We start from the raw sequence: 27,087 nt of genomic DNA on the forward strand, positions 1-27,087 counted from the left end.
ATGAGCTCTGCTGCGGCTTTTTGGAAAGTAATCTGGCACTAGGTACTAACATTTTAAATGCACGTTTGACCTAGAAATCCACTTTTAGAAGTCTGGCCCATGGAAGCAAAATTACCAGGACACAAGGATATTTATATGAAGTATTTATTGCAGTATTATTCGTAATGGCACACAATCAGAGACCTAAAGGCCCGTCCAGAGGGGCATGGTTGTATAAGCAGCAGTTTGTTATATCTGGAAGCTATGCTCCTATTGTGGCAAAGTTAAGCTCTAGCTATTGACTTGAGGGATATCTATTTCCAGAGGAATTCTGGTGGAAAGGGAAGAACAAAGGTCCAAGGGTCAATTTCTGGACTTCCAAGAAGCTTCAGCGAAAAGACTTGATAAAAGAAGAGACGAGCGAGCGTGTGGGTTTAGCTGTAGATTATTTAGCTGTAGATGTCATCTATATGACATCCTCCCTCTGGCGGATGCGGCACCTCTAGATGGATATGCATCAGCACACATTCTAACCTGGCCGGCACAAGGGCAGAGAAAGTTGGCACTAAGGGGTTTCCAGGAGTGGGGCGCCAACAAAAACAATAACGAGAGTTTGCAAGCTGAAAGGGCTTAATACATCTGTGCTTGACAGGGGCCACTCTTTGAACCCGTTAGGGGGACTTCAGCCTATCCTCAGCTCTTCTTTCCACCACTCTTTGCAAGCAGTCCGGGAAGCGCTAGTGTGGAAATGGGCGAGGGCCGGGCTATCGTGATTCGGCGCACTGCGAGAAGCAGCAGAACTACTCAGCGGCAGGACTACAACTCCCAGCAGGTTCCGCGCTGCCCAGCCTCTCATTTCCAGAAGGCTGCGGGCGGCGCGCTCAGGGGTGGGGCGTTCCCGACATGCCGCGCGGCGGCCGCCAACCGCTGGGTTTGAATCGCGGCACCGCTCTGTGGCTGCGGGATGGGTGCCCCGTCGTTGCCTCCGGCCTGGCAGCTCTACCTCAAGGACCACCGCGTCTCTACGTTCAAGAACTGGCCCTTCTTGGAGGGCTGCGCCTGCACCCCGGAGCGGGTGAGATCACGCGGCCTCCCGGGGCCCCCAGCCCCACCCCGAGCCCCGACTCCGGGACGACCCCTCCCGAGGGGCTCCGTGGACCCAGGGTGACCCTTCCCGCGGAGCCCCGGCCCTTCCCTGGGCTCCCGGGACCCACGGTGACCCTTCCCGCGGAGCTCCGGCCCCTCTGTGGCCGGCCGGGCCCAGGGCGACCCCTTCCGCGGTGCTCCGGCCCCTCCGTGGCCGGCCAGAACCTGGAGGCTCGGGACACGCCCCGCCAGGGCCTAATGCGCGCTCTTGCAGATGGCCGCGGCCGGCTTCATCCACTGTCCCACTGAGAACGAGCCCGACTTGGCCCAGTGTTTCTTCTGCTTCAAGGAACTGGAAGGCTGGGAGCCAGATGACGACCCCATGTAAGTCCCCCAGTCCAGCCTTTCTGGGCTTCCGGGGTGCCCCGGCTCCAGGGGAAGTTTCTGTTTTGAGCTGGGCTCTGGAAAACTATCTGAACTTCGAAGACCATTAGTGAAGGAGCCACGGCTTTCCAACCTCCCTTTGTGCTCTAGCCGGCTGTTGCGAGGATGAGTCTCTGTGTGCTGGTGCCTTGGTGGTGCTTTCAATCTAATCAAACCTGGTTTGGCCAAATGTCCTTCAGGGTGGATGTTGAAGAAAGGCTCATTCTTGTAGGTACCTGATGCCTTGCAGGTTCAACAGAATTCAGGAGCAGGTCCTCTTGTGACCTCTGGATGTCCAGGGGCTTTTCTTCTTTTAGAGTTTTTAAATCTAAAGCTTTTTTGAGCTATAATTCACACGCCACAAAAACCATCCTTTTAAAGTGGTACACTTCAGTGTTGTTTTGGGTTTTGTTCTTTAAGGCATCTAGTTATTTTTTTTTTAATTCTGTCATATATAGTCATATAGATATGGTAACTGTCTTTCTGTAACGTAATGCCACATTCTGTTCTCATCTTTTTTCCGCTTGTCGGAATCAGTTGCTTCCACAACTTTAATTTTTTCCCTAGAGAATCTGCTGAGTTGTTTCTCTTCTTGGCCAGAGTGTTGCTATTTTCCCTCCTGTGTTTGCTTTATGATCCGATATTGACATATTGGCGGGGATCCTTGGGAAAATGCCGGTTGTGTTCTTGGGAGTGGGTTTCTAAGTGCTACATTTTCAGATGATAGTTACTCTTGGCTGTCCTTTTGGACTTTGTGTGGCTGTGTTCATTCCAGTACTGTTCTGGTTACAGTGCTGTCTGCTGTGCAAGGATGATTCCCAGTGCAGAGAATGATGGTATGAGGCAGAAGAGCGTGCAGGAGAACCTGGCCAGTGGTGCCCTTATTCTGAACCAGCAGGTTATGTAACAATTCTAGTGAAGTGAGAGTACTTCAAACAGTTCCTGGAAGATTTTAGAGGGATTCGACGTGTGATACCTCTGGACTTCCCCCGTATAACACTCTCCTACTAATTGCCAAAGGACTCCAGATAAAATCCATCAGCCACAAGGAGATGGGGGGCGATGTCCACAGAGAGAGAAGGTGCTAAAACGAGCTGTGTGGGAGTGTGGCTTGGGACACAGCACTGTTCTGTCTACTCCAGACTTCACACTTTGCTCTTAAAGCAGAGCACGGCGTGTCCATGAGCCTGCCGTGGTGATGGGAGGGACGGTTGCTAACAAGCTCTGCTCCTCTCCCTTTACTGACTTTCACCGTTGACATGCGCCTGTGTTGGTTTTTCTAGAGAGGAACATAAAAAGCATTCGTCTGGCTGTGCTTTCCTTTCTGTCAAGAAGCAGTTTGAAGAATTAACCCTCAGTGAATTTTTGAAACTGGACAAAGAAAGAGCCAAGAACAAAATTGTATGTATTATTGGGAATAAGAACCAAAAGCAAATCCTGTCCAGCATCTTGACTGCTAATCCCTCCACCCTTCACAAACACCAGGTGGACTCTGTTTTCCTCACTAAGCATGTTTTAAGCCCCTCAGATGTGTATGTGAGGATACAGAAGAACAGAAAAGCATCTGTCCTGGAGTGTGGTCTTGGGGTTGTGTGCTCAGGAAAACACATCCCCGTGGTAAAGGTGTGAGGTCATTCTAGTGGTGGGACACAGGGTGGTTAGGCTGGCGTTCCTGCCCTCAGTGACAGCCGAGATGGGAGGGCATTTATATGGTGTGTGTTCGTGTGTTGGCAGTGACGGGAAGAGAGGGTTTGGGGACACGTGTTGTGGAAGGGGTGTTGCATGTATTGGGAAAAGGAGGCTCTGGTCCAACTAGACTGTGATGGGATTTCTGCAGGTGAACTTGGACTCTTGGGCAGGCATACTGGCTTACTGGGAGAGTAGAAGAGTGAGGCCGTGAGTCCAGAAAGAGATGGCCCCCAGGCAGCCTGGGCTGTAGAGAATTAGCGTTGCCAGAGCAAACCAGGACTCCCAGTTAAATCTGAATTTCAGGTACACAAGGAATAATTTTTTAGTATATCTCACATGTTGTATGGGTGTTTACTGAAAAATTGTTAGTTTATTTGAAGTTCAAATTTAACTGAGCATCCTCTATCTTTATTTGCTGAATCTGGCAGCCCTACAGAGAATAAATACTCAGGCGTTTGATATCCTCGTAAGCAAAGCACTGGGCAGGGAGTTGAGCGTCCTGATTCTGTCTCTGCCACCCACAGACTTGGTGAGTTTAGGCCAGTCCTGGTCACACTTTTCTTGCTGCAGAATGGAGGATAGACCCCCATGGTTTCTGAGGGCTTTTTGGGTTGAAAATTGTGTTCCTTTTTAGAGATCAATATGAAATAATTCTGTCCAATATGGTAGCTTTTAAATGCTAAGGACAAAGTTGTTTTTTGTCAGGAAGGGGAAGAAATCGGTGGTCAATACAGCAAGTTTACTCGATGGAGGTCTTGGGAACCTCAGTGTCAGAGTTAGGAAGAGAGCCTTCTAGGTCACGGGTCAGCACACTTGCTGTAAAGTGCCACAGACAGTATTTTAGCCTTAATGGGCCACATATTTCTGTCAGATGTTATTCCTTGTTGCTTTTGTGTGTTTTTTTTTTTTTTTCCACCACTGTTTAAAAATGTAAAAACCGTTTTTAGCCCAGTGGCTGTATGAAAAACAGGCCATGGGCTGGCTGGCTGTGTCCTGCAGGCTGCAGTTTGCTGACATCGTTCCAGGTGAAAGACCAGCCTGAATACTTAGGAAGAGTCGTGAGAAAGCTGTGCCTGAGCACCCAGGGGGAAGATGAGGGTGTAGCTCGGAGGCTGAAGCCGGAGGATGGGTGCTGAGACAGACAGGGGGTTTAGGGGGTGGCAGCAAATGGGAAGACGTGAGAGTTGTGACAGTCCAGGTCCAAAACTGATCAAGCGTTTGTGGGCCCTGTGGTCTGGTGTTGGGAGAGGTGACTTAGGAGGACGACTTGGAGCAGGAAACCCACCTGGAGGGGTCAGTCTCCGTCAGCTGGGTGCACAGCAGTGGGGCCAGAACCAGACCAGAGCCAGGGGTAAACACCCCGGTGAGAAAAGTGGGGAGACTGGAAGAAAATGTTTTGCTTTCATTTGGCAACTGTTTTTTGTTCTCCCCAAGTCAGGATACAGAATATTTTAAAATTAGACATTTGTTTTTATTACTTTAATAACAAAACAGACAATATAAGCTCCACCCCTATGCTAGGGGTAATCACAGTTAACTGTTTTGTGTGTTTTCTTCCAGTTCATTTTAAAATTTATGTATTTTAAAGAAGAATAGAAAGTTGAAGCTATTCGTACTTAATTGGTTTATAACACTTAAGCAATAGAAAGGTTTTTCGTAAGCCATGGCACTCAGCTGTACTGTTGTGATGGTCTAGAGCCGGGCTGTCCACTACTGCAGCCATTAGCCACATGTGGCTATTAAAGTTAAATAAAATGTAGAATTCAGTTTTTCAGTTGTACTAGCAGCATTTTACCTGCTCGATGGCTACTCGTGGCCAGTGGCTGCTGTATTGGACGGTGCAGATAACAGAACATTTTTGTCATTGCAGAAAGTTCTGTTGGACATGGCTGCTCTAGAGTGCCAACCAATTTGTAAGGTTTGTTGCAAATAATTTATCACTAATATAAAAACTCAGGTCCCCTTGTGTCCCCATGTGCTTTCCCATGTGAATGGATGGGAAGGTCTGGGGTCAGCACGGAGTGCAGGAAGGGGCATAACCAGAGGCCTGTCTGCTTCATGCTGGAGCATCGGGTGAGCACTCGGCGTACCTCACTCCTGGATGGGGCTGGGATGCGAACCTTGTCTGTTTTGCAGGGGTAAATGTGGTTGGGAGCTGATATTTTAAACCATTTATTCCATTTATTAAGTCTGCTATGTGATTGTACTACATAGGATAAGACAATCGTTTATCAGACGTTCTTTAAAACACCAGATAAAGTACTTCTGTGTTGTGGTATCCAAATAGTGAAGACAAGGAATGAATGGCGGTGTTTGTCGTGATGCTGTGAATTTCTGAGACTCCAGATTTCAGTGTGAGCTGCTGCTGCTGGTCAGTTTGACAGGATCACCGGTCAAGCCGCCCCCCCCCCCCGGGTGCTGGTGCTGGGAAGGGGTGCTGTAGTGGCAGAGAGGGAGGGTGTGGGGTCTGACCAGGGCACGAGCGCACCGTGTGCTTGGTGACTCGGTTCTTGCTGCTGCATCACTGCCTCCATCTCTTGAAAAGAATGAAATAAATTCGAGCCAATTGAAAATAAATCAGTTTGGGGAATAAACTCAATATGGGAACAAGCAGAGAATCTTCTGTGTAAAACTTGAATTTGTGAACACCTGTGATGAGGATAAAACGAAGCCCCAGAAGGAGAGCTGAGTCATAGGCCCTGGACGGCAGAAGTTCTGCTCAGTGAGTTTTATTACATTTTTCAATAGTGAGTGTCTTGTTTTTGATTCAACTCCCTTTATTAGAAAATGTATAAAATGGAGATGTTGACCTCCATGTTGTGGTGGTTAAATTATGGTCTGTGTACATACGGGCTTAATTAATTTTAGGCTTTTTGAAAGAGAAGAAAAAAGTAAATAAAAAGTATATTTTCAAAGGCCGTGGTCATCTTTTCATATCAATAAAGACGAGACTCGGGCTGTGGAGTTGTCCTTTACAAGATGCACCATTATTTGTTAGGTGCTGTTGCTCTTTTTCTTGTCAATTTATTATTTTTAAAATTAATTTTTCTCTTAATATTTTAAAAATAAGCCTTACACATGAGGCAAAATTTAAGATACACAAAGAAGTACATATTGAAAAGTAATTTTTAAAAGTTAACCTCTATCGTTTTTCTTATTAGAAAACAAATTTAACCCAATAAACGTCTTATGTTTGTTTTTCCATGTGGCAGAGAAATCAAGGAGAATAAAAATTAGAGTAGGGAAGGAGGCCCCTGGATTTGCTAACGTGATTGTCATTTGTCCCTCTTGGAGAGAGTGCTTAGCAGAATGAAAAGGTTTGAAGTGAAAGAATTTTTTCTGTTTTGGGAAAAAACTGATGCTTGATAGGCTCTCTTTAAGGGGACAAGAGGAGGAGGGCTCTGGACTTTTTCTGTAGGAGCTTCAGAAGCAATGTAGGGTGGCGGTGAAGAGCAAGTCTCTGCCATAGACTAGCTGGCTAACCCTGAGCAGGGTACTACTCTGGACCTCAGTTTCCTCATATGTATAATGGGGATAATGATAGCACCTACCCCACGGGGACCCTGAGCAATAAATGAGTTAATGTGTATGAAGCAGGTAGAATGGTGCTTGGTACATGCAAAGCGTTCCATAAATGTTTTCTATTATTATAATTATTAGGAGGTAGCTTAAATGAGAGGCAGTTGAGTTGAATCAGGATATTTACCCCATATAGCTGGGTATTTCTGCTCCAGCATGGCCAGAGCTTCAATTTCATGTGTCTATTCTTTATTTCCAGGCAAAGGAAACCAACAATAAGCAGAAAGAATTTGAAGAAACTGCAAAGAAAGTCCGCTATGCCATTGAGCAGCTGGCTGCTTTGGAGTGATGCCTGCCCATATTTACCGGTCCCACAGTCCATACATCATTTCCAAGCACATTCTCTGGTGTTACCAGCTTTTCCGTGGGGCCCCTTAACAGTGCCTTAGGAAAAGAGAACGGCAACATTTTGAAATTAGAACATTTCAACTCTATTTTCATTGTTTCTTGAAAGTGGTACCAGGGCTGACTTCCGTTGTACAGCTGGTGCTGCTGGGTTCAGGGACTGATTCTCTCTTTTTTCTCTGTTAGTTTTTGCTCTGTTGACTCCTGGACTCACCAGGGGGAAGGTGAGAAGTCTGCTCATGTGGGTAGAGCCCTTCCACAGCGAAGGGTCTGGGCTTCACCTCGATGACTGGCTGTCGAGCCTGAGATTCAATGCGTGAATGCCATCCTAGGCCCACTGTGACTGGACAAAGAATTAAGAATACCATTTTAAATTTTATGTGTGTAATAACCTAAATTTATAGTGTACATCTCTGTGTTTCAAATGCTCTGTATTATCTCACTTGGACATTGACACGTCCTGTGACCATCCTTTTACCCATTGGGTCTGTGGTATTACAGCAGCCTCCCTTTGCTCCAGAGTGGATTATATGAAATCACTTCCCTGCCAGACCTCTGGAAGTGCTGTGTGTGTTAAGGATTTCCTCGCCTGTCTCATCATTTTGTAGTCTTCAAGTTCACGGGTGGAGAACTAGTGGTATTAAACCCCAGGCTCTGCTTTCAGGACTTGATGTTGTTTGAGTTCTTTCTGTCACTGAGGCGTGAATGGCTGGGTGGGCGGAGCAGGACTGACGTCTTGAGACCAGAGTAAACCTCTTGCTGTGAGGTCATTTGAAGATACTTCTTTACCCAGTGGCACATGGCAAGGTTGCAGCATTTCTCTAAAACAGATGAGGAAAAGGTCGTTAATACCAGACAAGGCATTTTTCAGAGGCCCACCTCACTGCTTCATCCTCTCTTGAGTTAGAAGAGTGCACAGTCAGAGAGGATTCTTCCTGGGGAGTCCGCTCTGGATGAGCTGTCATCCATGGTTGCAGCAGGCAGGGGTGGCGTGAAAGACATGTGAGGAGTTCCTGGTCTTAGTATTTTCAATACTCTGCAAACAGCTATTTCCCTTTAATGATGTGGATTAGGTGGCAGATAATTCACCTGTCTTTCTAATGTGAATCTTCCTAAAGGAGGGCAATGGAATAAATTAATTTAAAAATGGAACTGGAAAAACTTTCTCTTTTGGGGAAATTTTTTTTTTAATAGATAACATATATATTGTTTGTGATCTTACAAGATTATGAATTCAGTGATATGTGAGTTTCAGCCCCAGCATGGGGCTGTAATAAAAAAGGAGCTCTAGGGGGCCAGCCCCGTGGCATAGTGGTTAAGTCCAGCGCACTCCATGTCGGCGGCCCTTTGTTTGCAGGCTCAGATCCCGGATGCAGACATATACCACTTGTCAAACCATGCTGTGGTGGCAACCCACATACAAAATAGAGGAAGCTTGGCACGGATGTTAGCTCAGGGCTGATCTTCCTCAAGCAAAAAAAGAGGAAGATTGGCAACAGATGTTAGAGCAAATCTTGCTCACCAAAAAAGGGCCTGGGATACCCACCTTGGGCCCTCTGCAACAGGATGCCTGCCTTGTGGGCTTGGGCCCAGCCCTCATTCAATCTGAGCTGCAGTGTCCTCATCTGTAACACGGGGGTCATAGAACCTGTGCTGCCTCAGCTGGCTTTTTAATTGTAGATACAATAAATGATTTTTGTATGATGAAGAGGGGAATCGAGACAGTCCTCAGGCCCTCCTAAGGTTCTGCAATGTCATTTTCTTATTTTGTTTGAATTATTATTTCATAGAACAGCACAAGGTACAATTAAAAGTGAGCACAAAGCCATTCTAGTCATTGGGGAAACCAGAGTGAACTTTAGGTGCTTTTGGAGATAAGGTAGCAGGGAAAATCATCTAGCAGAAACTCATTTATGAAATTGCTGCATGATTTAGTCCTAGAGAGCCGCGGGGCACATGCTGGTTTCTCCCTCCCGGAGAACAATGCAGTGGCCTGAATCCTTTTAAAATGACGGCTCAGAGCTGTGGGGACTTGGGCTGCTGTGGGCAATCTGTCAGCCCTGATTCGCCGAGTCTCCATTACTGCGACCCCCTTCTCTGTGTCTGTGTCACATTCTCCACATCATCTGCTCCGCACCGGTGCCCTGCCCCCTCCCTGAGGCCAGCTTATGCAGGCTAGAGCCTGACGGTAAGATGACAGATTTGATTTCATTCTCCTTCATGAAGTTAAGCTGCAGAGTAGATTGTTACAGTCCTCTTGGAAACCTGGAGGTCATCTTGGTTGTTTCTGAAAAATAAAAACCATTTCATTTCAAGCACGGCTGCAGATCCTACTGGGTGTTTTAAATATTGTCAGCTTTTTGTGGTGGTCCCTTCTTAGCCTGCCAACTGATCTTTCCCGCCTGAACAGTTGCGGGGGAGGGATGTGTTCCTGCAGACAAAGCCAGCGTCAGGCTCCTCTGCAAGAACCGCTTGAGCCCCAACCCATTTTTGTCATCTGGACTCATGCCATGTATAACCGGCTGTGAAAAATGCACCTCAGACTTAAATTTTCCTGCCACGTTGCAGAAAGTGTAATGTATTTTTCCCTCCAAGCTTGGAGAACATTGGAGTGGTTTTTGTTAGGGGGCAAAAAGCACTCCAGCCTCTATACTCATCTAAGCTGCTTATTTTTTTTGTATTTGTGCCAGACCTTAAATGGATACTTCACTTTAATAACTGGTCCTTACAAACTGGCTTTGTGGAGAGGCTGAGAAAAAAAATACTTTTGTCTTCAGTTCTTTTGCACATTGGGTAACGATGCAGATCTCAGCGTTGTCAGGCTGTGCTGTGGAGCAAGGCTAAGCTGGAGCTGGCCCGTCAGTCCATCTTGCACATTTCCTCTTCTAGAAATTTATCATTGGACCTGAATGAATGCTTAATAACATCCAGTCATCAAGCCTCATGCCTTTGCTAAGGGCAACAGCCTGACTTTCTTTCAAATATGTGTGCACTTCTCCAGTTCTCCAAGTCAGGTGGGAGTCGAAAGGGTTGTAAATGGGGGGTTGTGGGCGGTCGGGTGGGTAGGTGATTCACAGGCTCCCATGTTAGGTGTGACCACGTTAGGGCAGGTTAGAGCCCTGAGGGCCAGCCTTGGGAATCAGAATCCTCCACCTGGCTCTCCGGTGGTGTGAAGACCAGAGTGCCAGCCCGACGGGGAGAGAGAGATGCCAAGAATGGAGCCAGCAGCCAGCCATCGCCTGCAGGTTGGCACCCCTTGGGATGCTGACCATTCTGTGCAGGTTGTACTCACTTAAAAAGAAATAGTAACTCAACAATTGCCAATAAAACCTGATGTGATCTTATCTGCATTTTTTGGATGCAGAAATGGAGAATTGTAAAGAGGTGAAATAGCTTATCCAAGAACATACAATTAGTGAGTATTAGGGTTGGGATTTGAACCCAGGCAGTCTGGCCCCAGAGCTGGGCCCTCACCACTCACCAACACTGCCCAGCCTCTGGGGGTGGCCACTGTCAACTGCCTGACTCCAGGGAGTGAGGGCTATCTTTACACTGTCCCCATTCCGCTTTTCAGACAGTTTTGTCAGAAAGGCCTTCATCATATGGAACTGAAACCTGCCTCTCCAAGGTTTCCATTGGTCCTCACAGCATAGCATTTTCACTTTTTATTTTGAACTAAGACTCACAGGAAGTTGTAAAGCCAGTACAGAGGGGTCCTGTGCACCTTCACCCAGTTCTCCCTGTTGTAACCCCAGTCCAGCGCCTGCACTCGCTGTCAACGTCTGCGGTCTGAGCCAAGAAGGGGGCTGAGCTGTGCACCACAGCTTCCTCGGAGCCGGTCTTGCCATCACGAGGATTTCTTGGCTCGCCCGGGGTTAATCTAGCTCTTACAACAAAGAACCAACTGAGCTGCAGGTTTTCTCCCCCAGGCTCGGCCTGCAGCACTTGAGGCAGTCTTCAGCTGCCTGGGACCAAACAGGGGCCTTAGCGTCTGTGGTTATTTTCCACCCGATGCCCAAGGCAGTGACATTTATCCATTTGTTCACTCAGATACTTGCTTGAGCACCTGCTGTGCGCTGGTGCTGCATCCAGGAATTGAAGCCCAGAGAGCTCAGTCTCCTGCAGGGGGCTTACAGGGGTCCTTGTCTTCCGAATGGTGGGAAGACAAAGGCCAACAAATGGCCATCGGAGTGTGGCGAGTGTCCGCAGGAGCAGCGAGAAGACGGCAGTGAACTCTGCCTTGGGCAGCTAGAGGAAACGACTGAGCTTCTGTTTGTCCAGGAACGAGCAGGAGGCTGCCAGGTGAACAAGGATGGGAAAGATGCGCCAGGGGGAGGGGCCGGGGGTACATTCTGGGGAGTGCAGGTGCCTTCTGTGATACGGCATCAGTGGCATCTTCTGATTTCCCTATTAGCAGAGCCCTGTCAGAGGTTGCCAGGCTCACAGGACAGATGCTTGCAAGTCCAAGGTGGCCATGATGAGCCCTTCATAGACCTGTGAGTTCTTGGGAACGAGGCCAACCAGCTATGCAGCTGCCTCCTGATCAGGACCACGTCTCACAGAGGATATGGCTGTGCACGTCAGGGAAAAGGCACGTGTTCCCAACGTACGACCCCAACCATTTGACGACCCTATAGAATGGCTGGTTTTGACATGGACAGAGTCTGGAGGAGTCTACCAGGATGAATTCCCTTCATACTGCACCCTGAGTGGATGGGATGACCTGCTGGGTGACTTAGTAAGCTTCATTTTCTGTTGGAGGACGTTTGCTGCCTGTAGCGAGAGTAGTTGTAGGGTAGCCGATGCCCAGCTGCTCTGATGGGAATTTCACCAGCGGTTTCAGCTGCTTCCCCAGCCCTGCTTTGGAGGCAATACGTTGTGTCGTTGGCCAGGAGCAGGAGGCTCGTCTGTCCCAGGGCCATCACTGGGTCAAGCGTCCTGTTCTTCCAGCTGCTGACAAGTTAGTTGAATTAAGTTTAAAGAAAAGAGGCTTGTGCAGCCCTGGTGTTCTCAGCGTTCCCCTGATTTCGGCGGTAGTGGTCTGATGCCGGCTTTGAAGGGGCCCTGACAGCCTGGAGACGGCTTGGTGCTGGCCAAGTGGCCCACTGACAGCTCTAATTATGGGTTACAAGTTAATGAAAGGAGGATGAATAATGAAAAATAATGGGCCACTCTGCAGCAGCACCTTTTCAGAACTGGGCTAGGGTATAATTTGGGTTCATCTCAAGGGAAGTAGACTGGTGGAATTCATCAAAGTAGCCCCTCAGGGACAGGCGCCTGCCGCCTAGGGGACAATCCAATCAGTGGCTCCAACCACACATCTGGGGTTTAAAACACTGAAGCAGGGCTTTAAAGCACATGGGGTGTAGACTGCTAACCTGGCCATCTACACTGCACCATGAGGGGAATGCGTGTCTATTCCTCTATGGAGATTTGTGGCTCTGTGTAACAGTGGCCTCAAACAGCACCCCTCGCTGGCCTTGACAGCTGAATCCTGTTCTGTTTAGGCTTTATGGGGGTGCAAAGGAGACCCTTTCAAACAAGCTCAGGCTGAGAGGCAGGGGGTCATTGGGAGGAAGCACGTGTAGCACGCAGCCAAAAAGGAGTCCTCTAGTTCTCCCTAAACACAGTCTTTCAATTCATACCTTAAACACACAAAAAAGGAGGTTTTGACCCAACTAAAGCAATACTGATCCTTGTCATACGGCAGGATAAATGTTAGGGTCATTATTCACCCTTCTTTCCCCAGCTGTAATCAGAGCCCCTGGCGTCTCTGGCAGACGTCCTGCCCCACCACCTCCCCCCTCCCCTCCCCAGGCTCTCTCCCTCCCCCCTCCTGCTTTTGTAGATGGCTGCTGCTCCCTGAGCACCTGTTTTCCCTGCCTGCCTGCTGAATTCTTTCAGCTTCCAGGCCCGATGGCCCCGGAGGGAGAAGGGCCCCTGGCTGTCACCCAGCTTCCAGAGCAGGGGTTGGGGGCAAGGCTGTCAGGACTGAGGCAGCGAGAAGCCCCGCGGCCCGCCGAGTGCCCCAACCCAGCCTTGGGTGTGGTGTGTGGAAGGGGGGACAGCCTGCACCATACCCAGCCAATTCCATGCCACTCTCTCTGAATGCCAGTTGAAGTATTCTTTCAATAACTTTGCTAGGACTGTTTTTACTTCCTGACTATATTCCTCGAACCAAGAAGAGCTTGGTAGAGAAACAGGGGCCGAAACACTCTGAAATGAGAGCCCTGCGATGACCCAAAGTCATGAAGCTACTTCATCCAAGAAGGGCCACCCTCAGTGGGGATGTGGACCTCAAGCCTCTGTCCTGTCTCCAACCAGCCTGGGGTGGGGGTGGGGGTGGGGGCAGTGACAGACCGTCCAGGCACCTGGAGAGGAGGCCTTCCCATTGCCCAAGACTGAATCCCAGACAGTTCCACTATGACGGCCCGGCCTGTTACTCCCGTGCATGTCACTGCCTGCTCCTGGGTGGGGCCTCTCGGTGGCTCCTCTGCTTCCCACCCTACTAGTGCCTGACACCTGTCCTAGAAGGTGCTTCTTGCATGTTTGCCAAGGGAGTGCCGGACAGGCAGAGGCCAGCCATGCCCTATGTGCACAGTCATTAGGAGCTGAAGGGAAGCAAGCCCCCTTCCTTCTGCAGCCCCCTTGCTGCCTGCATAGGCCCTTTGCCCACCCCACTTCAGCGGATCCCTCTGGTTGGTCCTGGAGACTGATTAAGACCAGGACAGGACCAGCTTGCCTTCAAGTACCCCAGCCAGAGGGGGCAGCCTCCTACCATTCAGGCTGCTAGCACCAGAGCAGCCATCCTGCTGCCAGCTAAGCCCCCTCCTGGGGCCGCTTCAGGCCCCACCCTTACGCCTCCTCAGTCCAGCCATTCGGCGGCTGAAGAACTGGAGGTTTAGAGATTAAGAAATTTGCCCAGGGACCCACAGCTGGCTCGTTGGGGACGCTGGGATTTGAACCCAGGCGTGAGGCACGTCTACCTACGGCTCCGCGACTTTCCCCTCCTTGCCGCTGGGGCCGAGCTCGGCGGTGTTGGGATCGACTTCCCTGCGAACACCAGGGGGATCGCGAGGCCAGCGCGCAGGCAGGAAAGGGGGCGCCGCGGCCAGAGGAGCCTAGCTCGGCTCCCCGCGCCCCCGCTCTCGGAGCCCCGGCGCCTCTCCCACTCCCTGGCCCTGCTCCCCAGCTCCCCGCCTCTTAAGACCCCCTTCCCCGCTCTCCGCACTCCCTGGAACCCGCTCTGCCCCCACTCCCACTCCCTCGGCTCTCCCCGCTCCCTACATCCCTGCCTCCCGCACTACCTCGGCTTCTCCCGCTCCCCCGCTCTCTGGGGGACCCCCCACCCCGACTCCCCTGCACTCCCCGAGCTCCCGGCTCCCCTGCAATCCCCGATATCCCCCGCACCTCTCGGCTCCCTCCACTCCCTGCTGCCCCCTCTCCCGCCCCGACTCCGGGGCCCCCTGCAGCCCCCTCCCCTCTGCACCCCCTCGGCCCCCTGCACCCCCGACCCCCGCATGGCTCGGCTGGGCGCGCTGCTCCTGGCCGCCGCCCTGGGCGCGCTGCTCAGCTTTGCGCTGCTGGCCGCCGCCGTGGCCAGCGACTACTGGTACATCCTGGACGTGGCGGACGCCGGCAACCGCACGGGGCGCGCCGGACAGCTCTCCTCACGCTCGGGGCTCTGGCGCATCTGCGAAAGTACCGCGGCCCGGCCGGCGACAGGGGGGCACTGGACGGGGTGGCCATCCGGACCGCGCTCTCCCCGCTGCGACTCCTTTCCCTTGGACTCCCCATCCCCTCACCCCTCCTCCCAGAGCAGCGCTGGAGGCCTCGCCCCTCCCCCGTGTGTCTGCCCTCGGGGGTCTCTGCTCCCCCCCCCACCAACTGCTGCGGTGACAGTGGGGCTGGAGGAGGAAGGGACTCTGCCTCAGAGCCAGGCCAGGGGTGGGAGATAAAAGTGGGGGGGCCACTGGGTGGCCCCATAAGGACCCAAGAGCCTTCCGGAGCAGGAGCCCTCAGGCAGTCCCCTGGCCTCACCTGTGGGCCTGTCTTGTGTTAGAAGCAGTGGCACATCACTTGATAGATGGCAGGTCACCCCAAGGCTCCCAAGGGCTCTGCCACTCACAGCTGAGTGACCTGGGACCTTGGCCCCCTCAGCCTCCACATCTTGGTCTGTCAACAGGGAGAAAACGATGCCTCTCGGGAACCAGGATTGGGGGGTCTGGAGGAATGAGGGAGGAAGGAGGTGGGTGGGGCCCAGGTGGGCCGGGCCAGCACCAAGAGCCTCAGCTCATCTGCAGGGGGTATGCGTGGGGTCGGGCGAGGGTGGGGGAGGGAGGCCTGGTGTGGGGAGCTGAGGGCCTGTGGGAAGGCCAGGTTCCTCATCCCAGGGGTTGTTTCTTGATTACCAACCCCCTGGGGGTTCTGCCTGGCAGCCCCATTATCCTCGCTCCCTGTCAGGCACAGCCAGGAGTGTGGGGCAAGGCCTCTGCTCCCGGCACAGCCTGATGGCCTGACGTGGGCACAGGCAGAAAACAGGAGCATCACATGCGTTTCAAACCTGTGCACAGGCCGCCAGGTCCAGGAGAGAGGAGGGCATTCCTCAGCATGGCCCGAGGGATGGGGCGGCCAGCAGGCTGGAGGGCTTCTCCGTGCCCCCAGCTGCTGCCCTCACAGCCAGCTTGGACAAGCACTGGGCCGGCAGGGTGTGAGTGTGTGTGAATGTGTGTGTGTGTATGTGAGCACATGTCAGTGTGAGAGTGTGTGAGTGTGTCTGTGAACTTGAATGTGTGAGTGTATGTAAAAGTGAGTATGTGAGTGTGAGCATGTCTGTGAGAGTGTGTGTGTGTGCAGGTGACTATGAATGTGTGTGTGGGGGGTGACTTCCTCAGGGCATCTGGGGAGGAAGGACCCAGCTGTTGGTTCATTCACCTGACAGACCACCTAACGCCAGAGCCCTCCCGACTTGTGCCCGCGTGCCATGGGTGCATCTGTGGGCAGGTGTGCACGTGTGTGCGAGAGGCAGAGAGCCCGTGTTACGCGCACCTTTTCCCTGTCCAGGCAAAGCCTGACCTCCGCGTGTGAGCATGCTCAGGGACCCTGGCCTAGGGGCAGCCTCTCTGGGGTGACTGAAAGTTTAGACAGCATCCTTGCGGTATTACCTGTACATTAAATAAACAAAATGAAAGGTCTTGAGCCCTCCAAACCCATTTGGAGCCCCAACTCTGAGTTCCAGGAGAAACTCTGAGGGGGCCCTGTGGTCACTGCTTGGTCCACTCGGCTCTGGCAGGGGGTGAGAGCACGCCTTCAAGCGTGCGTGCAGGACCGCCCATCTCTGAGAAGCACGGGGTGGGTAGTGTCCAGTCCACCAGGCTTTGCATCCTTTCTGCTTTCTAGGGCAGAACAACTGCATCCCCCTGATTGACCCCTTTGCCAGGGAGAGCCTGGACGTCTCCACCTCGGTGTGACACCTCATCTGTGAGTCATCCTCCTCCTTCCTTAATCTCCAGGCAAGCCTGGGATCAGGCTGCCCTCATCCTAGACCCACAGAACCACTTCCAGCCGGACCCCGCGTTCCCAGAGGCCATTTCCACATACATTTGAAAACTCCCCTCAACTGGCCATGGCCTGCATGCTCTGTGTTGGCTTGTGACCACAGGCACCTGACTCCCAGGCTAGCCTGCCCTCCCCATGCCTCTTCTGGACTCTCCTTTATGTTTCCAAATGGGTCTACCTGGCGGACATTTCCCACCTGGTGGGTTGGGGGGCATGTGTCTGCTGCCCCCAGGAGCCTGGGAGGTTGGGGAGGGTGCTGGGGAAGCCTCCCTCACCCCGGGCCTCAGGAAGCCTGTGCCGGGACGAGAGGTGGCCACTGGGAGGGTCAGGTGGTTACCATGGAGATGGGGCATCAGAGGGAGGTGGATGGTCCATCTCCTCCTCTGGCCAAGGCCAAGGCGGCCCCATGTGTCCTGCAGGTGAACTTCATGCAGACAGGGCTCTGAAACACTCACCTGGGCCTCCCTTGTGGGGCAGGTCCTAGTCCCCTCCCGCACCCTGAGCCCTGTCTCCCCACAGTGCTGCACCGAGCTGTCATGGTGGTTCTGCCCCTGAGCCTCGTCCTGTCTTGTGTGGCTGGATCTGTGGCCTCCTCAGCTCCCAGAGCGTCCCCCTGCTGCTTTTCACTGGCTGCTACTTCTTGCTGGGGGGTGAGTCTGGGGGCTGTGGGGGTCGCAGGTCCTGGGAGTGGGGTGCTGCCTCTCCTTTCACCCCATTCCTTGCTCCTCTCTGGGCTGCGCTGAGCCTGAGCCCACCCTAGGGATTGAGCTACAGAGGCAAAGGCACCCTGGGTGGCACCGGGGGCTTCAGAGGGGCAGGAGCAGGGGCTCTGGTTGTGGGCCCGGAGCCAGGGACAGGGGCAGCCCCAGGGTTGAGCTTGCAGGTGCGAGAGGCATGAGGATCTCCGAGGCCATCCCAGGACCTGCCCTGTTGGACCTGCACGAGGGGTGGGGCGGGACCCGCTCACTGCCTTGTCCTCCCCAGACTGTCCTGGTGGGAGGAGCAAGGGCGGGCAGAGGTTTAGCACTGGCCAGGCAGGGCCAGGCGTTAAGATGTGGTGAGAAGGGGCCTCAGAGTCCTTGGCAGTGACCCCAACCCAGGCCCAGACTGTGACTAGTAACAGTTTATCAGCTGACATTCATCTAGACTGTGCTGGGCGCTGGGCCAAGCACGCCTTCAGGGACTCACGTGATGCTGTGCCATGGGCACTCAGTGGTCTCAGCTTCTGGCTGAGATGTCTGAGGATTCGCCGAGGTCAGCAGGAAGCTTGTCTTGGGGTCCCCTTCACTGCCTTTTGGTGCCACCTGCCCCGGCCAGCCACCCAGTGCTCCCAACTGCCCAAGGCTGGCTGTCAATGACAGTGGGCTGGCGGCTCCTTGGGGCCATTCCTCACTGGCCCCTGCCATCCAGAGCCAGGCCTGAGTTGAGTCTGGTGTCCTGGCTGTGGCACTCAAGGACCAGACCATGCAGGCCCGGGCTCCCTCCTGGGCAGGCCAGCTTCCTTGGGGGAGGGAGTTGGTGGGCCTGCCTGGCGCAGAGAGCCAGGGGACCAGAGCCTGGATGTTTGGTTTAGACAATGACAGCAGGAGAAATCAAACTGTCAGCTGTGTCCTGACCCCGGAAACCGTCTGTGTGTGTCCCAAATCCAATTAAGAGGACCTTGGGAAGCCACTGAGAGGAGAAATTGGGTGGGGCTGTAACCGGGAAATCTGTCCAGAGGCATCCCGTGTGTGTGTCTGCGTGCCTGTCCATCCAGAGGCATCCTGTGTGTGTGTCTGTGTGTCCGTCTATCCAGAGACGTCTTCTGCAGACACAACAAGCTCCTTCTCATTTCCAGGCTGGGGAGGACTCCCGGGGCCTTCAACTTTGGATCCAGGGGGCTTCGTGGGCAGGTCCTCTGAGCTTGTGAGGCTGTCCCTTGACTTCTCCCTCCCCTTGGCCCCACAGTGGCCTGTCCCACGGTTTGCTGGGGACAGGGAGTGCGAGAATTTCATCCTGGGCCTCTCTGACTGCACATGGGCTCTGGCTCTGGGGACAGGACAGTGGAAAAGACACATGGGGTGGCCGCTGGGATCCCAGGACTCTCTGAGGGAGGGCATGGGGGGAGAGGTGTGGCGTCTGCCTCTTCCCTTCTTCTAGAACAGACCTGCCTGCCTCCAGGCCACATGCCAGTGGGGGGTGTGACTCAGCTAGGACGTGCCTCGCTCTCTGATTGGCCAGCCTCCACAGTGAGGGTTTCACAGTTCACTGGGTGGTCAGGCTGTGTGGCCAAGGTTATAAGGCAGATATGTGCCACCTGGGGGAGAGACCAGTGCATGATTCGAGGTCACTGAAAACAGACAACACACAGACCAGGCTCACATGGTATAGTGTTTACTTGCAGCAAGAAGAGAGCAGGAGAGTGCACCAGATCCAGCCCTTTGCAGTGTGTCTGTCCCCACGGCCTGTGGATCCACTCCACAGCCAATGCCGGCAGTGTGGCTGCTCCCCCCCCCACTTCGTGCTGCAGTGGAAGGACCCCCCCCCCACCCTATGGGGTCCGAAATACAGAAAGCTGGAGGTGTGCCTGAGGACCACTGACTGGTGTGCTTAAGCAGAACAAGGAGCAGCAGTGACTCTGAAGCAGACCAGCTATTCCCTCACTAGGGGATGTCCCTACAGCTGCAGACCGTGTCCTCACAATCACCGTCCCTGACTTGCGGTGACTCCATGGGCCTCTGGTCCTTGAGGACAAGGGACATGTCCTGACTAGGGTGGCCCTGCCTCCAGCAGGCCATGTTCTTCCTCCCGCTCTGGCCCCATCAAAGCCCTTCCTTCAGTGATGGTCCCCCTCCACCCTGTCCTCCTCCCCCCGCCCCCACCCCCCGCTCTGGCCCCTCCTCCCTCAGGCACATTTGTCTGCACCATCCTGCGGGCTGGCTCTGGCTACTATCCTCTGATGCCACCTGTGCCCCCACCCAGGACAGGGACCTCTGTGAGGACAGGGACCTCTTGTGAGCTCAGGGCCTACTCCCAGCCAGCACCCACAAATGGAAGAGCCAGCCTCCAGAACGGCCCCAGTCATCCTCGTCTTGGGGACTCACCCCTTGTGTAGTCCCCGCCACACTGAATCCAGGCCGACCTGGATGGCAAAGAGAATCCTGCGGAGGTGACGTGTGCTACCAGGTCATACAAGGCATGGCAGCTTCTGCCTCGATCTCTTAGATTGCTCGCCTTAGGGGAAGCCAGCCGTCACACTTCAAAGATGCCCACACGGATAAGAACAGAGACCCCCTGCCAACAGCCGGCACCAACATGCCATGTGAGCGAGCCTCCTTGGAAGAGGATTATTCAGGTGATGCCGCCCTAGCTGAGGTCTTGACTGCAACTTCATGAGAAGCTCCAAGCCAGAATTGCTCGGCTAAGCCACTCCCTAATTCCTAACACACAGAAGCTACGAGAAATAATTATGGCTTTTTGCTGTTTCAAGGCACTACGTTTTGGGGTAACTCGTCGAATAGCAATGGGTAACTCGTGCAGTACATACTTGCTGGTACTTGCCCAGACAGGGCCGTGCAGGGACAGAGCGACAGAGGTTCCGAGTTGCTGGCTTGCTTTTGATTCTCTGAGTTGTTATCTCCTCCTCTAGCACAGGAGAGCAGTTCTGGGGCCTTGGGGAGCCCCAGATGCTGCATCCCCCAAGCATAGATCTAGATTCTTTTAAGGGTGGGAGGGAAAGAGGGAGAGTCCTCTGCTTCGGGGCCCCTTGGTCTGCCACAGGGCGCTCCTCTCCTCCCAGTGCACACACGCACTGCCCTCAAGATTTCCACCCTGGGGCCCTCCCCCGCATCTGCGCCTCTAGCCCAGGCCCTCTCCTGAGCTCCAAACCTGTGTTTCTGGCAGCTTCCTAACTGCACCTGGGCTCTAAAACTTCACACTTCGTACACTGAAATCACCACTCAACCCTCGCAGAGCCTCGTCCTGGGATTCCTGTTAGGGGCTTTCAAAGCACTGATGTGACGGCACAGCTGCCCTATTAAAATACACACACGATTGAGATACATACCTGCATATATCTCCAGAACAAAATCTACTAAAACATTAATAGTTATGATTCTTGGGTGATTTTTAAAAATATACCTTGTCCAGGTCTTCTAGTTGACATCGGCAGGAGGGTTGGTCTTAACCCGAGTCTGCCGAAATTACCCCAGGAGTTGCTAAAAATGAGATCGAGTCCCACATTCTCTAAAATTAAGACATAGTATTTTATAAACAGAAAATTTTATTGTTTGAAAAGGTAATCTGTATTAGATGACTGCAACAGAGCCCCTGAGCTCTCACCGGCTCAGGGCATTCCTCTCTGTCTGTGGGGCAGAGGGCCTGCCCTGGCTGCCTCCCAGGCTGTGGGGAGGGGGCTGGGATGGGGTCCCGCCTGTCACTGCCTGCTTGGGCACCCCGTCTGGACACAGAGGGCACACGGGGCTGGCTGGAGGAACACAGTGGCAGCTTCATCCTGAGCGTCATGGGAGGTAAAGGGGTCCGAGGAGACGAGCCGATGACGGGGGCTCTGTTGACTGCTTGTCCTCCTGCCCACTCCCTGGGGACCCTCCACTCCTTGCCCGAGCCCAGCTGGGCACAGGATCCGGGCACCTCGTCCTCAGGGCCCCAGCTGCCTCAGCACGAACCCCCACTTCCTCAGCGCCAGCTCAGTGTCCTGTGCCGAGACGTCACGGTGCCACACAGCGCGCACCGACCGCTCCGTCCAGGGGAAGAGCAGCACTCGCACTGCGCGGCCAGTCTGGGCCACCTCATCGGCACTCACGGCCTGCAGGCGCCGGCACAGCTCCTCGGGCGGCGGCCCGTCCACCCTCACCATCACCATGTTCGTCTCCACGGCCGTGAGATCCACGGAGCAGAGGGGCGACGCCAGTTCCTGGAGCCCTAGGCCCAGGTCCTGTGGTGAGTGGAGCCCAACCTTGGGATCCCACTACCGCCCCCACAACCCAGCCCTGTCACCCAAGGAAAGGTGAGGGCAGCCCAACCATTGCGGGAGGAAAAGAGGGACCCTCAGTCCTGACATGGCCTTTGGAGTCACCAGACTTGGCTCTGCTACTTTTTAGCTGTGTGACCTTAGACAAATCATTTAACCTCTCTGGGCCTTGGTTTCCTCATCTGTAAAGTGGGGACATGATGCGGTTATTATGAGGACTCAATTAATGGATGTAAAGACCCAAGTTAGAGGCTACACTCTGCTGGATCCTGCAGGGAATAAGAATTCAGTGCTCACTGGTCTGGGCACCGTGCCGGGTGCAGCCTGGTCAAGCACTGCTGATTCCCTGGATCCCCCTGCAGCAGCTCAGCAGCTAACTTTCACCCTGCTAGAGTCGAAGGATGCACACCTGCTGGGGATTTGGGCCCCGCTGCAGGGGACCCTCAGGCACTTGCCTGGGACTAAAGGGAAGGGAGGGTGGGAGGCTGTGGTCCAGGCACCTTTAGCGAATCTCTGGGCATTCCGGTGGTCCCTCAGCAGCACCTCCTCGGCGTCAGCCAGTCCCACCAGGGCAGCTGCTGCTAGCACCCCCGCCTGGCGCATTCCCCCGCCCAGGGCTTTCCGGAGGCGCCAGGCTTCTTCGATGAAGTCCTTGGGCCCCCCAACCAGGGCCCCCACGGGTGCGCCCAGGCCCTGGGAGGAAGAGAGGAGAGAATCCTGTTCCTCTGCCCCCTGGGTGGGCGTCTCTGTCCTTGGGGCCGGGGGAGGGGGCGCGAAGGGGATGGGAAAGGGCGGACAAGGTGGTCCCATCTGGGGAAGGGTTAATGGGATCAGCGGCTGCCAGCACAGGAGCCCAGGAACCCAACTCAGCCGCCTGCTGCAGGCAACCCCACCCTCCTGTGTCTGGGGGGCGGCCCAGCGACTTCCCACCTTGGAGAAACAGAGAGACACAGAGTCACAGTGCTCCACGATGCGCGCCGGGGGCACGTGCAGAGCCACCGAGGCGTTCATCAGCCGGGCCCCGTCCAGGTGGACCCGTACCCCGTAGCTCCGGGCCAGGAGGCGCACCTGGGGGCAAGGTGCAGGCAGAGGTCAGAGGGAGGGGAGGAGGGAGGATGGGTCTCCAGAAGGCCACTGGGCTTGGTTCCTCAAGGAAGCACGAGGGGTCTGGAGTCAGGAGACTCCAGGGTTGGTGACCAGCTTGGCCATGTGAGACTGGAGCAGTCACTTCTGCTGCCTGGGCCTGGGTGTCATTCTCGATGGAAGGTGTTTTATTTCATGTTTATGGTGTGCTCACCGTGGGCCAAATGCTTACCGTGGTCCAAGCGATAAATGCCTCATCTTAGCTAAGTCTGACCACCGCTCCATGAGGGAGACGCTCTCAGTGCCATGCCCCAGGCAGGAACAGGTCTAGAGAGCTTGTCACTGCCCAGGTTGTCACGCCAGTGAGCCAGAGCTCAGCCCTCGCACACTGGTGGTAACGACCAGGCGCAGGCTGGTGCTGCTCTGGGACTCGGCTCCCTGGGGGTCTTGCTCTTTTGGGGGAAGTTTGGGCACTGGGGTCCCTAAACTGGGGCACTCATTCCCTTTGCATCTACGGCCTAGGACGACACACACATCCCTCACAGGAGTTCTGGCCACTCATGGGCACCCACAGCGCATATCGGAGGAGATTAAATCCCAGGAGAGCTCAGGGGAGACAGGAAGCCAGCAGCTGGTGGTGGGGGGCACAGTGGTGGGCCAGCCTACCTGGCGTAGGTAGTTGATGGGGAGGACCCGGCCCCCCGAGCTGCTGTGGGTGTTCTCCAGGCAAATGAGCTCACAGACTGGGTGGTAGGGGCTCCCAAGGCCCCGCGTGACCATCCTCTCCAGCTCAGCCAGGTCCAGGGTGCCATGGGGCAGGTCTGGGAGGGGGTGGGAGTGCACCCCTGCGATCTGCAGGTGTTGGGGGGGATGAAGGATCAGGTCCAGGGGTCCAGCAGCACCTCCTACCTCTGTCCTTTCTGCTCCTCCCAGCTCTGGGCCTTGAAGCCTTCCCCTTGTGCTGTGGACTTGGGCACAGACATCCCAGGTAAGGAGCGGAAGGAACACAGGCTCTGTGTGCTCTGGAGAGGTTGCTGTCCCTCTGCCTTGGTGCCCTGAGTGCCCACTAGGGGGCAGCAGGGCACCAAGCATGGCCACTGTCCCAACGGCTGACCTGAGCCGTGGCTGCCCCCGTGTGCTCAATCTGGGAACGTCTCTCCTTCCCGCCTTTCTGGAGAGGCCACCATCCCAGCCATTTCTCCCCTCTGCCCATCCAGACGCCCTGCCTGGGAAGCAGGTTCCCACCAGAAGTGCTGAGCACCCTCCGCTGGCCCCAGGTGAGGGGAGCTGGGTCCTTACCTGAGCCACCCCGCCCTGCTCATAGACATGGAGGTGGCATTCCTGCCCGAGGAGGAGCTGGGAGCCCCGGCGCCGGCAGTGACACATCACTGAGATAGATGGGGTAGGGGGCACTGTTGGCACCAAGTCCCATGGGGCCCATCTGCCCCCACCCAGCTCGGCCAGGCTGAGCCCCAGGTCCACAGCCAGCTCCCAAGTGCCTACGGCAATTAGGAAACAGCGCCCCTTCAAGACACCTTACTGCCACGTGCTGGAAAACCATCCCACTAACTACACAAGTCTAGGACAACAACTCTGTGAAGCACTGGGCCCTGCACAGCCTGCACCCCTGTGCCCTGCGGCCCACCTGCAGAGCATCTCCTGCACAGAGAAGCCAGCCATGATGCTGCCCATGGAGGACAAGCAGCCCAGGGCACAGGCATCAGCTGGAGTGGCAAGAGACAGGGCACACTGGGAAACCAGAGAGCTTAATAAAGGGATAATTCATAAAGGTGTGGCAGCATATAGGGAAGTCACGAAGGTCAGTGCAGGACCCCCAGGCCAGAAGGGGCGAGAGGAGGGTGTGGTTACAGGAACCTGGAGATGGGGTGGTGTGGAGAAGGCTGCCTGTCTAGCCCAGGGAGACCCCTGAAGGAGGGAGCTGGTGGAGGGGCACGGACATGCTGACTTCACTCTCCTCCCCTCCCTCATCTCTTGCCAGGGGCCCCCCTGGCTGAGCCCAACAGACATCCGGAAGGCTTGGGATCCCACTGATGTTGTCACAGCCCCCTGGCACAAAGGAGAGTAGCATGGACCTGGAAGGCTAACGGAAGCCACCCCACACTCACCAGAGATGAGGTTGGCCATGGTGTTGGTGGGCACAAACAAGGTCTGCTCCACCCCCAGCAGCTCCACAGCCTTTTCCTGCAGCTCTGAGGAGAGGGAAGGGATGGGGGGCGGGTGCTCCATCAACAGTGGCACTCACTCAGAGCTACTTTTCCAAGTGCTCTCCTTGCATTACAACCACGAGCCTGTGTCCAGATGAGGGCACTTCACCGGAGGCTGTGGTGACTGGCCAGGGGACTGGAGTCCCGGTCTGCCAGCTGCAGTTTGTGGTCTTGGTGACCGCATATCCCAGTCCAGAGGTCCCTCAGTCAACCCTCTGTGCCCCGCCTCCTCCTGGGCCATGGTCTCCCCCCACATGGAAACTCTGTGGTTTGAACCCCCCTGTCCCACCCAGACCTCACACCTGTCTCACTTCCTTTCCCATCAGCCCCTTGCAGGTGGGGCCCTGTGGTTTTTCTGCTGACTTCCTCTCCCAGAATGGAAGGACAGGAGCCCTCAGAAGGGGAGACTCTGGGGGGCCTGAGGGGAATGGGGCTTCTGGCTCCTGCTTTAAATCCCGCTGAGGCTCCCCTGTGCCTGCGGCATCAAGTCTGAAGCCTTTAGCACGACATTCAAGGCCGGCAAGAGCAGGCCTCTGCCTTCTCCTCCAGGGATGGGGTGCCCACCTACACCCCACACTCCAACCACATTCCCTATCCATATCCTGAACACCTTTCTCACCACTGTGCTTGTTTCTGCAGTTCCCCACCTGGTAAGCCAGCACTCCCTTCCCTGCCAAGGGGTTCCACTCACCCTTTAAGAGGGTTCCTCTGCAAAGTCCCCCTTCCCATGTGAGTCCCATGCCTCCCCACCCCCTCAGTTCCCAAGGCACTCTCCTAGGACTCCTGTCAACCCCAGCACCTCCCCCACCCTGACAGTGGTGACTGTTTTTTCAGCAGACTGCCTGCTGAGCAGTGGGCTCAGCATCTTTGAAGTTCCAGGCAACAGTGGGTGTCTGCTGGATGTATGACCAGCCCCAGTCATCACCTGACCCCACAGACAGGCCCTCGGGACTCAAGTGGCAACCCTGTGGCTTGTCCTGGCACAGTTGAGGATTGTCCACACCCCAGCAGTGGTTCACAGTGGTGGCAACTCTCAACTCAGGGTGGAGTGTCAGTCACTGTGTCTTAAAACACTCCCTGGGTTATCAGAACCCACTCCTCGGGAGGTGCAGCCTGTGGTTCTCTAGATGCGTTTTCTGTTTGTCTTCATGCAGGAAGGCGGTCGGTGTAGGACAACAGCTATAGGTTTTAGAGGGAGGAGACCTGGGTTCAAATCCTGTTTTGCCATTCACTAGGTATGGAACCTTGAGCGCCTCGCTCAGCATCTCAGAGCCCTCCTCTGCAAGATGGGATAACATCCATCTCATCCGGCAGTTGGGCAACACTTTAATGTGCACAGGAATCACTTGGTGATCCTGTTAACATGCAGATTCTGGCTCAGCAGGTAAGTGTGGGACCCGAGAATCTGCATGTCTAACAGGCTCTCTGGTGATGGGCCAGATTGAGCAGCAAGGATGCAGAGCGCAGCGCTTAGCCTGCCACTGAGCCGCCATCCCTACGCCCCGGGCCGCCTCTCCCGCCAGCACCACGGACAGCACTCTGGGGTCGCTGCGACGACCCCCAGCCCGCACGCCGGGCTCACCGCGGACGGTGGGGTCCTCGCCGTAGTCGTCGTCCCCCACGACCGCCTCGGCCATGGCGCGCCTCATGGCCGGCCCGGGCTTGGTCACCGTGTCGCTGCGCAGGTCCACCACGTGCGCCGGGACCCCCGCCCAGCTCCCAGACCCCCGCGCCCAGAGGGCCCCGTGCCACTGGGCCGCGGTCCGGGCCAGTCTGCGGAGCATGGCGGGGGCAGCGCCCAGCCACCTGCCACGACCCTCCCCGGTGACGGCGACGGGGAGCCGCGGTGTCGGGGCGGCGGGACTTCCTGGACCTCGTCTGCGGCTGACCCGGACAGGCGGGAGTTCCCCGGCAACGCTGGGAGTTGTAGTTCGGGCTTCGTCGCGTCAGCCCCGGGCGAATCCGGGCGGGAGGGCCCCGCGGCATGCTGGGAGTTGTAGTTCGGCGGGCACCGCGTGAGCCCAGGGTGTGGGAGAGGGAGGATTCTGCTTACTGAAGAAGAAAGCAAGGCCGGGCAATGTTTTGTAGAGCAGACGCTCATGTGGCTCTTACCATATGCCAGGCACTGTACAAATGCTAAGGCAGTAAAGA

At 54.9% G+C, this 27,087-nt stretch overlaps 3 protein-coding genes across 8 annotated transcripts; 2 read left to right on the plus strand and 1 right to left on the minus strand.

The window, feature by feature from the left end:
* The first annotated feature begins 896 nt into the window (after positions 1-896).
* Positions 897-7,134, plus strand: BIRC5 (baculoviral IAP repeat containing 5). 2 transcript variants are annotated; one of them, XR_009222761.1, is made up of 5 exons: positions 897-1,054; positions 1,340-1,449; positions 2,772-2,889; positions 3,606-3,706; positions 6,956-7,020. XR_009222761.1 is itself a non-coding variant. In XM_058561767.1 (4 exons), the coding sequence occupies exons 1-4, from the start codon at positions 944-946 to the stop codon at positions 7,043-7,045; spliced, it is 429 nt and encodes a 142-aa protein (XP_058417750.1). In that variant the 5' UTR covers positions 900-943; the 3' UTR covers positions 7,046-7,134. The 2 variants fall into 2 exon arrangements, 1 of the variants encoding a protein (XP_058417750.1); XM_058561767.1 differs by lacking the exon at positions 3,606-3,706 and having other exon boundaries at positions 900-1,054; positions 6,956-7,134.
* A 7,487-nt stretch (positions 7,135-14,621) lies between these two features.
* On the plus strand, positions 14,622-20,034 carry TMEM235 (transmembrane protein 235). The gene is given in 6 exon segments (XM_058562064.1): positions 14,622-14,802; positions 16,501-16,581; positions 17,179-17,223; positions 17,226-17,309; positions 19,548-19,633; positions 19,864-20,034. Coding segments are annotated over 6 exon segments (648 nt in total).
* Positions 20,035-20,486: 452 nt separating this feature from the next.
* On the minus strand, positions 20,487-26,769 carry LOC131417811 (uncharacterized). 5 transcript variants are annotated; one of them, XM_058561773.1, is made up of 7 exons: positions 26,519-26,769; positions 24,838-24,921; positions 24,011-24,099; positions 23,378-23,563; positions 22,559-22,696; positions 22,129-22,321; positions 20,487-21,579 (listed from the first exon to the last, which is right to left on the minus strand). In XM_058561773.1, exons 1-7 carry the CDS (start codon positions 26,718-26,720, stop codon positions 21,296-21,298), a joined length of 1,176 nt encoding a protein of 391 aa, XP_058417756.1. In that variant the 5' UTR covers positions 26,721-26,769; the 3' UTR covers positions 20,487-21,295. The 5 variants fall into 5 exon arrangements, with proteins under 5 accessions (XP_058417756.1, XP_058417754.1, XP_058417753.1 ...); XM_058561771.1 differs by having other exon boundaries at positions 22,129-22,696; XM_058561770.1 differs by having other exon boundaries at positions 23,378-24,099.
* Positions 26,770-27,087: the final 318 nt, after the last annotated feature.

The sequence above is a fragment of the Diceros bicornis genome, chromosome 18 (assembly GCF_020826845.1).
Source record: "Diceros bicornis minor isolate mBicDic1 chromosome 18, mDicBic1.mat.cur, whole genome shotgun sequence".
Lineage (NCBI taxonomy): Eukaryota > Metazoa > Chordata > Mammalia > Perissodactyla > Rhinocerotidae > Diceros > Diceros bicornis.